This window comes from Pelophylax lessonae, assembly GCF_965119305.1.
Source record: "Pelophylax lessonae genome assembly, chromosome: 12".
NCBI lineage: Eukaryota > Metazoa > Chordata > Amphibia > Anura > Ranidae > Pelophylax > Pelophylax lessonae.
Genome location: NC_138779.1, coordinates 108546142 through 108559844, shown reverse-complemented (window position 1 = coordinate 108559844; position 13703 = coordinate 108546142). Strand labels below are relative to the sequence as shown.

The 13703-nt window shown below is 46.4% G+C and overlaps 1 protein-coding gene across 1 annotated transcript in view; it reads right to left on the bottom strand.

Moving 5' to 3' along the window:
- Nucleotides 1–13703, bottom strand: part of PRKCG (protein kinase C gamma) — a 621643-nt gene that overhangs the window by 131136 nt on the left and 476804 nt on the right. The window contains exon 6 of the mRNA XM_082273693.1: nt 840–996. Coding sequence (XP_082129819.1) covers nt 840–996 — 157 coding nt within the window. The remainder of the gene's footprint in view (nt 1–839; nt 997–13703) is intronic.

Here is a 13703-nt window from a genome sequence, read left to right as displayed (position 1 = left end):
TAGTCTGTACTCCTTAATGTTCTACTTTATTCCATTTCTCAATTTCACGTGTGCTTCAAAAAAGAGATAAAGAGACATACAAAGAGATTAATCATTAATCCCTGTACAATAAAGAAGTCCTGCAGAGCAGGTCAAATAATGGCAGGCTGCAGCCTGTCAATGCTTTTCAGTTAATTTTATAAGTGATGTTGCCCATATTAAAAATTAGCTTTCTTTCTATCACTAAAACTGTCCTAGGACAATTGATTTTAGAACCCTAACCATTTTCTTTGAGTAATGGCTCTTTGTTCTCAAGTTTTCGTAAGTTGGCCTCAAAGTTTTTTTGCTCATCTGTGCTAGCTCACGCTTTACTACAATAGCTCTGCCATTAAAATTCACAACTTACGTGAGTCAATCATGTATTGTGTATCTTTTTGAGAAAACAAATACAGGTATACCTATTTGCTATGAATAAAGATGTACAGTATGTTCTTAAACTCCTTGATTTCACCTAAAGCAACAGAAAAAGATTGCATGTATTATGGCTACCAGGAGCACTGTGAGTGTTTCACTTCATTAGAGGTTTGAGAGAGTCTGTTGTTTTCAATCAAACAGACCCTGTCTGATAGGCATGCAGTGAGGGAAGATAATCAGCAAGGCAAAAATCATAGAAGCAGGAAGAAAAGTTTTCATCCCCTGTATACCTTCAAATTTGTCTGCCTTCTATATACAGTACTTATGTATTTCCAAACTAGTAATGAGATTTTTAAGAAATTACCAAACGTTAATGAGATTATTGATATTTAGATGAAAAAAGTGCCATCCCCTTTAATGGTAAAAGAAAAGAACAGCTTACTTACAATATAAAGGCTTCATTCCATATTGGGTTAAGCGTAGACTTCACAGTCCTGGTTTTCTGTTTGGTCAGGTTCTTTGGATCTGGTATGAGCTTCAGCTTCACATATGGGTCTGACAAACCATTGGGATCCATAGGAATAAGATTCCGAGCTTCACATACTTCAGATATCAAATAAAAAAGAAAGAAAATAATTGCTTGTGTTCAGTTTTCGTAATGTTTCAATTAACAGAATCAATGTAACAAAAAAAATAAAGGACAACCCCATCCAAAACAAATAATTAAGGATTAATTATTAACAGAGTTTTTGCAGTGCGCTTCCACAGCCTGATAGTATTAGCCATTTGCCGATTTTTTTTTTATACATTATTTTTACTTAAAAAAGTGAGAGGGTAGATTTTAGAAAACAAGTGAAGAATTATTGAAGTCACCTAATAGAACAAATGAACATGTAATACCTACTTTCTAAGTATAATTTGTAGCTCAGTTCTTGAAACCCTAGAAAATTGTGTATCCACCCACCCCTGTACATAGATAGAACATATTTCGCATGGCAAAGCTCTAAAAGCCAACATTATCAGATTTTTTTTCCCAGGTTCATACCTACTAAGCCATAACATATCTACATAGGACCTGAAAAATCTTACATTTTTTTAAGGTACTGTATTTCCTAAAAGTTTCTGGTATAATAGTATTTTCCAATTTTCCACACACCCTACAGTCTAAATCAGGGGTCTTCAAACTATGGCCCTCCAGTTGTTCAGGAACTACAATTCCCATCATGCCTAGTCATGTCTGTGAATGTCAGAGTTTTACAATGCCTCATGGGATGTGTAGTTCCGCAACAGCTGGAGGGCCGTAGTTTGAGGATCCCTGGTCTAAATCAATCCCAGGTGCTGAAGTGAATGGTGAATAGCCCCACCACAGAACCACAGAGTAACTGGGAAACAGGAACTTTCACCAACACATCTGTTATTTGCAAAAAAAAGCATCACGAGGAAGCATCACAGGGTTTTTTTTTTCACAGATTCTGGTGTAGTTTTTCAAAAATTAGAATAGGATTATAATCAAAAAACAAGCCCTCACAAACAAGTCGTTCAGTTGATTCTTTATGTAGCACTGCCCCCTAGGGGACTGCTGGATTGTTCACCTCTTCGGGTCCCTCTGTGTTACTGTTAGCAACTGCATGCAGAAACTTAAAGCTTTACTTTCCTGGCTCAGTCAATGAACAGTCTAGGGGTTTTGGTTGTTTTTGTTGTTTTATTATAAATAGGGATGGGAGAAGGGAAGAGTGGGATACTCCGGAACTTGAACTATTCACAATTCTGAGGACTTCTATCTGAAGATGCAGCCAGGCTGCTAATTTCCCCTTGCCACTAGATGAATTGTGTCTCTGAACAAAAGACTTGCTTGCACACTATCTTCAGGGTACTCACCTAGCACCCCTTTTCACTCCACCAGCTGACACCTGTCCTCTGACTACTCTAATCTGGGGTGGCTCCCTTCCTGGTTAAGCCCTTAGATGCAATCCCCTGTACTCACAATACTGTTTTTCCAGGTTTTCCAGTGTCTCAACCCCTCTAGCTCTCCTGGATCTCTGGGTTGAGCTCCTTCCGTCTGGCTCACCAGGCCGACTGCCTGTGACCATACACAAACTGCTGCAGAAGAGGAGGCAGCCACCACCCTCCTTCCTGGAATCTGCTCACCAGCCAAAGACCCCAAGCACACGTGCTCCTGGCTTTTATACCACACCCCACAATGCACCGACACAGCAGTCTGTGCCAATCACTGGGTCTGTATCAAAGCCTGTGTGCCCATTGGTCAGGTTTTCTCCACTGCCCAATATGCCTCCCTATTGGACCAGTGTGAAACACTTCTCTGGACCAGATGCATCACACACTGAGCACCATGAGCAGACCTAACTCAAAGAACCTGCTCTCTGTTAAGCAGAAAGCAATATAGAATTTGCCTGCTTCTCCTCTGATAGGCAGACAGAGCCAAAACTATACTCACTCTCTAGCACCTACCTAGGAGGGTGCTACACTTATTTAAACATATTGCAGAACCTGAAGTACAAAACACACAAAAAATCCAGCGCACATGTTTAGGTCAATCCCTTCCTAAGTCCTGGCTATAACTTGGACCAAGATTGGGCAAAAAGCACAAACCCAGAGTTTTTATGCTTTTTGTTCTTTATTTTCTGCAATATCTTTAAAGGATTAACTGAAGAACTTCTTTTTGAGGCTAGCTTATTGATACTAATTGAAGTTATACCAAGGGAGATGTTGCCAAGCTCTCAATCAAACCAGCATTGAGGGTACTAATTGAGTTCTCTTTCTAAATTAAAATTATGTTTTTTTTTGTTTTTTTTTAATCATAGCTATAAATATTTCACAAGTAGAGTTGAGCGAACACCTGGATGTCCGGGTTCGGCGGGTCCGGCCGAACTTAACCCAAACTTTACCCCGATCCCGAACCCCATTGAAGTCAATGGTGACCCGAACTTTTGAGCACTAAAATGGCTCTAAAACAAACATGGAAAGGGGTAGAGGGCTGCAAATGGCAGCAAAATCATCTTAAAGAGGTTGTAAATAGGGATGATTGAACGGTTCGGGTCGACCATCGGTTCGACCCAAACATTGACTGTTCGAGGTTCGGCCGAATTCCGAACTTTTTGCTGGAAAAGTTCGGAATTCGGCAACCAGAACCGACCAAAATGCAATGGGACAGGAAATGGGCTTTAAAAGCCCATGATTGGACCAGAACCATCAGTAAAAGCCAATTGAGGGGGCTGGAGAATGCTAGGAATGTGATTGGAGTGACTAGGGGGTCCAGAGGCCAATAATTAGTGAATACGCCCCCCAGTATATAAGATAGCCCCGCCAAATTCCTAGCATTGTAATACAGGGACGTGGAAGAGAGTCAGGCAAGGGATGTGTGTCAAACCGGCTAGGCCCAGAGCTGCTACGAGATTTCGCCCGTTATCGCACACCACCAGGCCGGGCTTGAGGCTCACTGTCAGCAACCACTCATCGGTCTGCTGTTCAATGCTCCTCCACAAATCCTGCGCGGTGTGTGGTTTTTTCCCCCAAACAGGCAAGTTTTAAAACTGCCTGCTGTCGTTTACCCCTGGCTGTGCTGAAGTTGGTAGTGAAGGTGTTACGCTGACCGGAAGAGGAGGCGGTAGAGGATGAGGAAGCGGAGTAGGAGGAGTTAGGTACAGGAGGCAAACTGAAGCACCCTGCAATCCTCGGTGGTGGAAGGACATGCGCCAAACTGCTATCCGCCTCAGGCCCAGCCGCAACTGCATTTACCCAGTGTGCTGTTAGGGAGATATAACGTCCCTGCTTACTGGTCCACGTATCTGTAGTTAGGTGGACCTTGCCACAGATGGCGTTGCGCAGTGCACACCTGATTTTGTCACCCACTTGCTTGTGCACGGAAGGGATGGCTTGCCTGGAAAAGTAGTGGCGGCTGGGCACGACGTACTGTGGGACAGCCACCGCCATAAGGCTTTTAAAACTCTGCGTCTCCACCAGCCGGAATGACAGCATCTCAAAGGCCAGGAATTTTGAAATGCTGGCATTCAGGGCTAGGGATCGTGGGTGGGTAGGGGGGGTACTTCCTCTTCTGCTCCAGTGTTTGGGAGATAGAAATCTGAACGCTTCCATGGGACATTGTGGAGATGGTTGTTGGTGACCCAGATGGTGGTGTTGCTGGTGGATCCTCTGTTTGCGGGGTGGCAGGTGCCACTGTCACTACAGAGGTAGATGAAGAGGCTGAGACTGCAGCAGCAGAAGAGGAAGCAGGAGGAGCCAGAGACCTTTCTTGGTTTTTGAGATGTGCACTCCACTGCAGCTCGTGTTTTGCACTTAGATGCCTGGTCATGCAGGTTGTGCTCAGGTTGAGAAGGTTTATGCCTCGCTTCAGGCTCTGATTGCACAGCGTGCAAACCACTCATGTCCTGTCATCATCACATTGTCTGAAGAACTGCCATGCTAGAGAACTCCTTTTAACTGGCTTTGGTGTGCTCGGTCCCTTGCTGCGTTGGTCAGTAGCAGGAGTAGTGTCTAGGGCACGGCCGCTCCGCTTTTGCACCCTGCTCCCTCTTCTGCTATGCTGGTGGCTCTGTGCGACCACCGCCTCTTCCTCCAAACTACTCAGGTCACCTGCATGGCGTTCATTCCATGTGGGGTCGAGGACCTCATCGTCCTCCACATCGTCTTGCACCTAGTCTTCACCCCTGCCCTCCTTGTCAGTCTCCACAATTCAAAATTCCGCAGCAGTTGGCACCTGTGTTTCGTCATCATCCGAGATGTGCTGAGATGGTCCTCCCATGTACTCACCTGGAGACATAAGTGGTTGGGCATCGGTGCACTCAATCTCTTCCATTTCTGGGGAAGGGCTAGGTGGATGGCCCTGGGAAACCATGCTAACAGAGTCATCAAAAAGAAGAAGAGACTGCTGCATGACTTGGGGCTCAGACTGCTTGGCTGATTTGCAAGGGGGTGAGGTGAAAGATTGATGGACATCGGCTGCAGGTGCCAACTCTGACCTTTCAGCAGAAGACTGGGTGGGAGACAATGTGAAGGAACTGGAGGCACTGTCAGCAACCCAATCTACTATCGCTGTACTTGTTCTGGCCTCAACATTTGTAGAGGCTTATTAGGCCCTGCCAAATACTGCTGCAGGTTCTGTCGCCTACTCGCAGCTTAGAAAGGTGTTTCACCTGTGCGTGTAGCTGGCACAGATCGACCACGTCCTCTCTTTGCAACAGGAGCTCCACCAGCAACACCACGACCCAGGCCACGTCCCTTATATGACCTTCTCCTCATATTTATGGAATTTTGGATCTTCCCCTAAATGGGTTTTTATTGATAAGCGGAATACAACAGTATGCAAAGGGTGTATCTCACTGTACCATATGCAGACTAGGCCGCAATTAACTTTTTATCCCCTAAATGGGTTTTTATTGCAAAGTGGAATACAACAGTATGCAAAGGGTGTATCTCACTGTAACATATGCAGACTAGGCTGCAAATTATTTTTTTCCCCTAAATGGGTTTTTATTGATAAGCGGAATACAACAACAGTATGCAAAGTGTATCAAAGTTTTGTATCGAGGCTGCTCTATGTAAAACCATTGCACAGAGCTGGTAAGTATGACATGTTTTTATTTTTTAAAAATGCCTTTACAGAGACTTTAAGACTTGTGAATAGGGTTGAGTGAACCCAGACTGTATTGTTCGGGATTGTACCGGACTTTTGGGCATTCGGTACCCGGACACATACCCGAACATTTCACTGTATGTTCGGGTACTGTCCGTTGTTCGGTAATGTTATTTGATGTTTTGGTGCGGTTTTAATGGCACGGTTTCAACAGGTGCAAGGCAGCCAATCAGCAAGCGTTTAACTAGTGTGCCCTTAGAAGCATCACAGCCATGCCTACTAATGGCATGGCTGTGATTGGCCAGTGCAGCATGTGACCCAGAGTCTATATAAGCTGGAGTCACATAGCTCCACACGTCACTCTGCTCAAACTATATTAGGGAGAGGTTCCTGCTGCTGCTGCTGAGGGAGAGATAGGGGATTATTGTAGGGTCAGGCTGGAGATTGCTTTGAGGGAAAGAATAGGAAGAATCTTCTTTAATCAGACAGCGATCTACATTGATTGTATTGTGTGGGGGTGCAGTGCATGATCTTTATGCCCTGACATGAGCCCAGTGAGGAGGAGAAAGGAGAAAAAAAAAACTTGTATCAGTCTGTTAGGTGGGCGGCGTGTGGTGCTGCACATTTAATGCAAGCTCAGTGCATATGTGTCTGCTTAATCTGCATTTAAAAAAGAAAAAAACTTTTTTCCTTCATATTTTACTTTGACATACAGTGTTTAGACAGACACTGCTTTTCTAACCTGCTCTTCAAAAAGCACCATTGTAAGGGGAAAATAAACATGTTTCAGTATTCAGGGAAAAAAAAAATATTTTTCAGTTTTTCATTCAAATGTTTTTTTTGCTATTCAATAGCGGAATAGAACAACAACAGTATCCAACCTGTTAGTCATGCGGTGTGTAGCGGCCATTTCATGCAAGCTCAGTGCATATGTGTCTGCTTAATCTGCATTTAAAAAAGAAAAAACGTTTTTCCTTCATATTTTACTGTGACTTACAGCCTTTAGACACTGCAGTTCAAATTTGGTATTCAACAAGCACTAATTAAGGAGACAATTATTTTTCAGATTTTCATTCATACGTTACAGTAAAGTATCTTTCAGATTCCTCTTGAGAGAGACCGAAACCTAGGATTTGGTACTTGGTGTTTTGACCGTATTAACAGAGGCTTTACTCTGTTGTTATACAAACCAGTGGCGGAACTACCAGAGTCGCAGCAGTCGCCATTGCGACTGGGCCCTGGACTTCCGCTACTGTAGGGGGGGCCCATTGGGCCCACCCGTTCGTCCTTCAATCTGTTCATCCGTCCATCAGTCTGTTCATTTATTCATTCTGATTCTACCATGTGGGGGGTGTGGCCGGCCACTGAGGGGAGGCGGAGCTGAGCACAGGAGCCTGGAGCCCCGCCTATCCTCTCCAGGGATTGAGAGACGCTGTGGAGGAGGAGGACATGAAGAAAAAAATTCAGCTGACCAGCTGACACCAATAGAGATAGGGGGAGGAGCTCTCCCCTCTTCAAGGAGACCCCATGGAGGCACGTGTAGTGGATGCTGAGGGGGAATGGACTGACTGACAAGGTAAGTGACACATTGCTAGGACAACTGTACCAATCCTCCACCACCTTTGGTTCCTATTAATTCCCCCACATCCCCCCTCACCATAGATCTCATCCCTTTTCCCCCCCTATTACCTCTACAACAGATAGGAATGAGATCTGTTTTAGGGGGGGTCAGTAAGAGGCAGAGGTGGTGGGGGGAGGATGACACCACCACTGTCACTAATCCTACCCCCCTCACCACCACCGCTGTCACTAATCCTACCCCCTCCTCACCATCACCACTGTCACTAATCCCACCCCCCTCACCATCACCCACTGTCACTAATCCTACCCCCTCCTCACCATCACCACTGTCACTAATCCCACCCCCCTCACCATCACCCACTGTCACTAATCCTACCCCCTCACCAGCACTGCTGTCACTAATTAAACCCCCCTCACCACCACCGCTGTCACTAATCCTACCCCCCCTCTCCACCACTGTCACTAATTTCAGCTCCTCACCACCACTGCTGTCACTAATTCCACCCCCCTCACCACCACCGCTGTCACTAATCCCACCCCCTCATCATGCTGTTACTTATCCCACCCCCTCACCATCACCTCTGTCACTAATCCTACCCCCTCACCACCCCTGTTGTCACTAATCCCACCCCCACTCACCACCACCGCTGTCACTAATCCTACCACCCCTCACCATCATCACTGTCACTAATCCTACCTCCTCCTCACCATCATCACTGTCACTAATCCCACCCACCCCTCACATCACCCACTGTCACTAATCCTAACCCCCTCACCACCACCACTGTCACTAATTCCCCCCCTCACCACCACTGCTGTCACTAATCCCACCCCCCACCAACACCACTGTCACTAATCCCACCCCCTCACCACCACTGCTGTCACTAAACCTTCCCCCCTCACCACCACCGCTGTCACTTATCCCACCCCCCCTCACCACCACCACTGTCATAAATCCCACCCTCCTCACCATCACCACTGTCAATAATCCCACCCTCCTCGCCACCACTGCTGTCACTAATTCCACCTTCCTCACCACCACTGCTGTCACTAATCCTACCCCCTCACCATCACTGCTGTCACTAATTAAACCCCCCTCACCACCACCGCTGTCACTAATCCTACCCCCCCTCTCCACCACTGTCACTAATCTCAGCCCCTCACCACCACTGCTGTCACTAATCCCACCCCCCTCACCACCACCGCTGTCACTAATCCCACCCCCTCACCATGCTGTTACTTATCCCACCCCCTCACCACCACCTCTGTCACTAATCCTACCCCCTCACCACCCCTGCTGTCACTAATCCCACCCCCACTCACCACCACCGCTGTCACTAATCCTACCACCCCTCACCATCATCACTGTCACTAATCCTACCCCCTCCTCACCATCATCACTGTCACTAATCCCACCCACCCCTCACATCACCCACTGTCACTAATCCTAACCCCCTCACCACCACCACTGTCACTAATTCCCCCCCTCACCACCACTGCTGTCACTAATCCCACCCCCCCACCAACACCACTGTCACTAATCCCACCCCCTCACCACCACTGCTGTCACTAAACCTACCCCCCTCACCACCACCGCTGTCACTTATCCCACCCCTCCTCACCACCACCACTGTCATAAATCCCACCCTCCTCACCATCACCGCTGTCACTAATCCCACCCTCCTCGCCACCACTGCTGTCACTAATTCCACCCTCCTCACCACCACTGCTGTCACTAATCCTACCCTCCCTCACCACCACCACTGTCACTAACTCCACCCCCCTCACCACCACCGCTGTCACTAATCCCACTCCCTCTCACCACCACCGCTGTCACTAATCCCAACCCCCCTCACCACCACCGCTGTCCCTAATCCTACCCCCCCTCACCATCACCGCTGTCACTAATCCCACCCCCCCACCACCACCATTGTCACTGATCCCACCCCCTCACCACCACCACTGCCACTGATCCCACCCCATGTACCACCACCGCTGCCACTGATCCCACCCCATTCACCACCACCGCTGCCACTGATCTCACCCCATTCACCATCACCGCTGCCACTGATCCCACCCCGTTCACCACCACCACTGCCACTGATCCCATCCCTCCACCACCACCGCTGCCACTGATCTCATTCCCCCCCACCACCACTGCCACTGATCCCACCCCCTCACCACCACCACTGCTGCCACTTATCCCACCCCCTTCACCACCACCACCACCGAGGCCACTGATCCCACCCCCCTCACCACCAGCACCGCTGCCACTGATCCCAACCCCTTCACCACCACTACCACTGCCACTGATCCCACCCCCTGCACCCCCATTGCCACTGATCCCACCGCCTTCACCACCACCACCGCTGCCACTCATCCCATCCCCTTTACCACCACTGCTGCCACTCATCCCATCCCACCACCACTGCCACTGATCTCATTCCCCCCACCACTGCTGCCACTGATCTCATTCCCCCCACCACCACTGATCCCATCTCATCCACCCACCACTACCACCACCACTTATCCCATCCATCCCCCGCTGCCACTGATTCCATCCCACCATCACCTCTGCCACTCATCCCATCCTATCCCCCCACCTCTGCCACTCATCCTATCCCATCCACCCACCACCACTGCCACTCATCCCATTGCATCTACCCCACCACTACTGCTGCTACTGATCCCATTCCCCCCACAGCTGCCACTCATGCCATCCCTTTACCACTGCCACTTATTCCATCCCCCATTACCGCTGCCACTCATACCATTCTACCCCCCCCCCCATCACTACCACCCCCGCTGCGACTCATTCCAACCCTATGCTCCAGGGGGCCCATGCCTCACCCCTGTACACCTGGCTAGAATATGGGCGGCACAGTGGTGTAGTGGTTAGCACTTTCACCTAGCAGCAAGAGGGTCACTGGTTCGAATCCCAACCATGACACTACCTGCCTGGAGTTTGCATGTTCTCCCTGTGCCTGCGTGGGTTTCCTTTCAGGTACTCCGGTTTCCTCCCACACTCCAAAGACAATGCTGGTAGGTTAATTGGAGTCTGTATAAAATTGGCCCTACTATGTATGTATGAATGGGAGTTAGAGACCTTAGATTGTAAGATCCTTGAGGGCAGGGAATGATGTGAATGTGCAATGTATATGTAAAGCGCTGCATAAATTGATAGCGCTATATAAGTACCTGAAATAAAAATAAATAAACAGAAGGGGCGGCGGGGGCGGCATATAGAGGAATCAATCCCTCCTCTGCTGCAGGATGAAAATGTAGGGGTCAGTTCCTCTATATGCCGCCCCCCACCACCCCTTCTATTCAGGTGTACGGGTGTGACGCATGGGGCTAGGTCGCTCCAGGGGGTCAAGGGGGCCCTTCATGGTTTCTTGCACCGGGGCACAGAAAGTTCTAGTTATGCCTCTGATCCAAACTGAGCCTTAATTAGGTCAATAGCTACTAGACAATAAAAAAAAAAGTTCTGTATCCTCTACCAGATGATCTTTCCTCCCCCCAAGTCAATACTTTAGAAACTAGCCAATTTATGATGTTCTGTATCCAATTTAAATATCGGATTATGATTTTGTACCAACTAGAAGAAATATTCTAACAGGTTTACTGTATTGTGAAGCACTTATGCCTATGGTAGTTATTTTTTAATAACAATGATACATCAATGTTCACATTTTGCACTGTAGAGAATTGTAGCTTCCCTCCTGTGTCCAGTAATGATTACATCAGCAGCAAGCAGAGCTGTCTCTAAACAGTGTATGAAAAAAACGTAAAAAAAACTTCATAGCATCTGATCATTTAATGGTCTGAATTACAGCTAGGAGACATTAGCACCTTTTAATCTCTTAGATAAAATAGCGAGAAATATAGTCAAAGGCTTATGGTGCAACAGAGAGAAAATCACATCATACTGTTCTTTTCTCTGACATTCCTCCTTTCACTGTTTTAACCCTACAGCAACTGGTACAGGAGATTCAGTATTAGAAAATTCTAGTTCTGTATGCTGACCTATTGTTGAATATGTTTTTGATGTTGGTCTACAAAGTTGCAAAAGAGAAAGGATAAACTCACTTAGAGTTCATACTCAATATGTCATTGAGTGGCCACATCTACATACAAATATCAGGTCTTAAATGCATTGTATTTGTATTATACTTGACGTTCACTAACTTTGCTGAATCTGACTCAGGAAATATCCGCCTGAAACCTCAGGTTATATCCCTATTTTTGGGCTCACTAGGTTAAGAGTGGTTTAAGGCTAAATTACAGTTAGATTTAGTGCCAAGGTAATTGGATTTAGCACTAAAATTACAAAGAAAAGACAAAGTTAGGTGTTAGGGTTAGGACATATGGAATGGTTAATTTGAGGGATGAGATTTAAGTTTAAGGGTGACTCCACTTTACCGAAAATATATAGAAAAAAATTATTCTGCATATACAATTGCTAAACAAGTCATATTGTAATTTAATGTTATTTGTACAGGACATCGGGAATGTGTCATGGACGGCAGGCATATTTCTTCATTATTTGGGCTGTTGTCCCTTTAAGGGGCATGATAAGAGATGTTTTTGAGTACTCAGGGGTTTTCATCCATGCAGGGTGAGGGGTTCTGGGGTAGTCTGGTTGGAGAAGAGAGGACTTATTTGCAGTACTCTCTGGATCTGTAAGTCCTCATTTTGGGCCTGGAGTTCAGGGGCTCAGAGAGACCTTGGGTGATAAAGAGCCTTTTAAAAACCCTGGATACTAGTCCTTTGGTCCTGAAATGATTAACTTGACCTCCAAGGGAGGCTTGAAAAGGGGCAGGAAGGAGTCAGCACCCATCTGTAAGATGGAGTGAGTGGAGTCGTTCACAGCTGTGAGAAAGTTTGGGCTGTCTGGCAACTGAGACTTGATTTTATGAGCTCCTGCAGCTTTTCCTGTACCCTGAAGCAGTTGGGAACCTTAACCCAGATGTGGGATTGGTATACATGTGGTGAGCCATAATATTGTTTGGAGTAAACCGGAACTAAGGACTGTTTGTATTTGCTTTGCTGAAGAAAGCTGGTTTATTTGCCCATTTCTAAAGGAACAAAAAGACAGTTAACTTACACAGATGGCTGCTTGGTGATCCCAGGCTCCCCATATTACATATTATCTTTCCTTTTCAACTTGTAGCCACTGTAATTTGTGGTATAATTTAATGCGATATGGTAACTTGGAAACATTCTGTACATTGTTGGTGTACAGACGGCCCCAGAAATGTAATTTCCTTCTTGTGTAATTGGCTCACTGATTTCCCAAGAAGCACTAAGCTACAAGTCCAATTTTAGGTATCCTCTGCAATAGAAAATGTATTTTTGGTGAGATAATCTATCAGAGTTACATACTTCCAAATGGATGTAGACACTGAAGCTTTTCTCATCAAAACACGTAGAATGCACCAGCTAATTATACTGAATTATTCACAGTATGGGAAGGACAGAACAGTTATTTCATCAGAGCAGAAAAATGTAGGACTCTGCAACAACATGTGTTAAAATACCTGTACATTGATCACCCAGAGGGGATTGTTTTTTGTCAACAAAGCGGAGTTACTCTTTAAAGTGGTTGTAAAGGCAGGAGATTTTTTAACCTTTTGCATTCTATGCAGTAAGGTAAAAAGCATTCTGCATGCAGCTTCCCCGCAGCCCCCCTTTATTACTGTACATACCTGAGCTCAATCTCTATACAGCAATGTGCATGAGACCCGATGCTCTCTTGGCTCTCTCGCTCCTTATTTGCTCAAATACAGCAGTGGGAGCCATTGTCTCCCAGTGCTATCAATTATTGCCAATGGCTAGGGACGGGGGTGGGTCTGAGCCCCACTCTGTGTGTCTTATGGACACAAAGAGCAGGGCTTGGGAGTGAGCATGTACAAGTGCCCCCATAACAAGTGACTATTCAGTTACTTTTGTAGCTTTGGGTATTGACTAGAGGCTTATGTACAAAGCTAACACACTAGGATAAGAATGTTTATTTTTTTTAAAAAGTGAAAGTTATTTTCATCTGAGGCCAATAGGAATTGCAAATACAATTACATGATTATATTAGAGGTAATTGTAGCCGTATTAGTGCACTTGC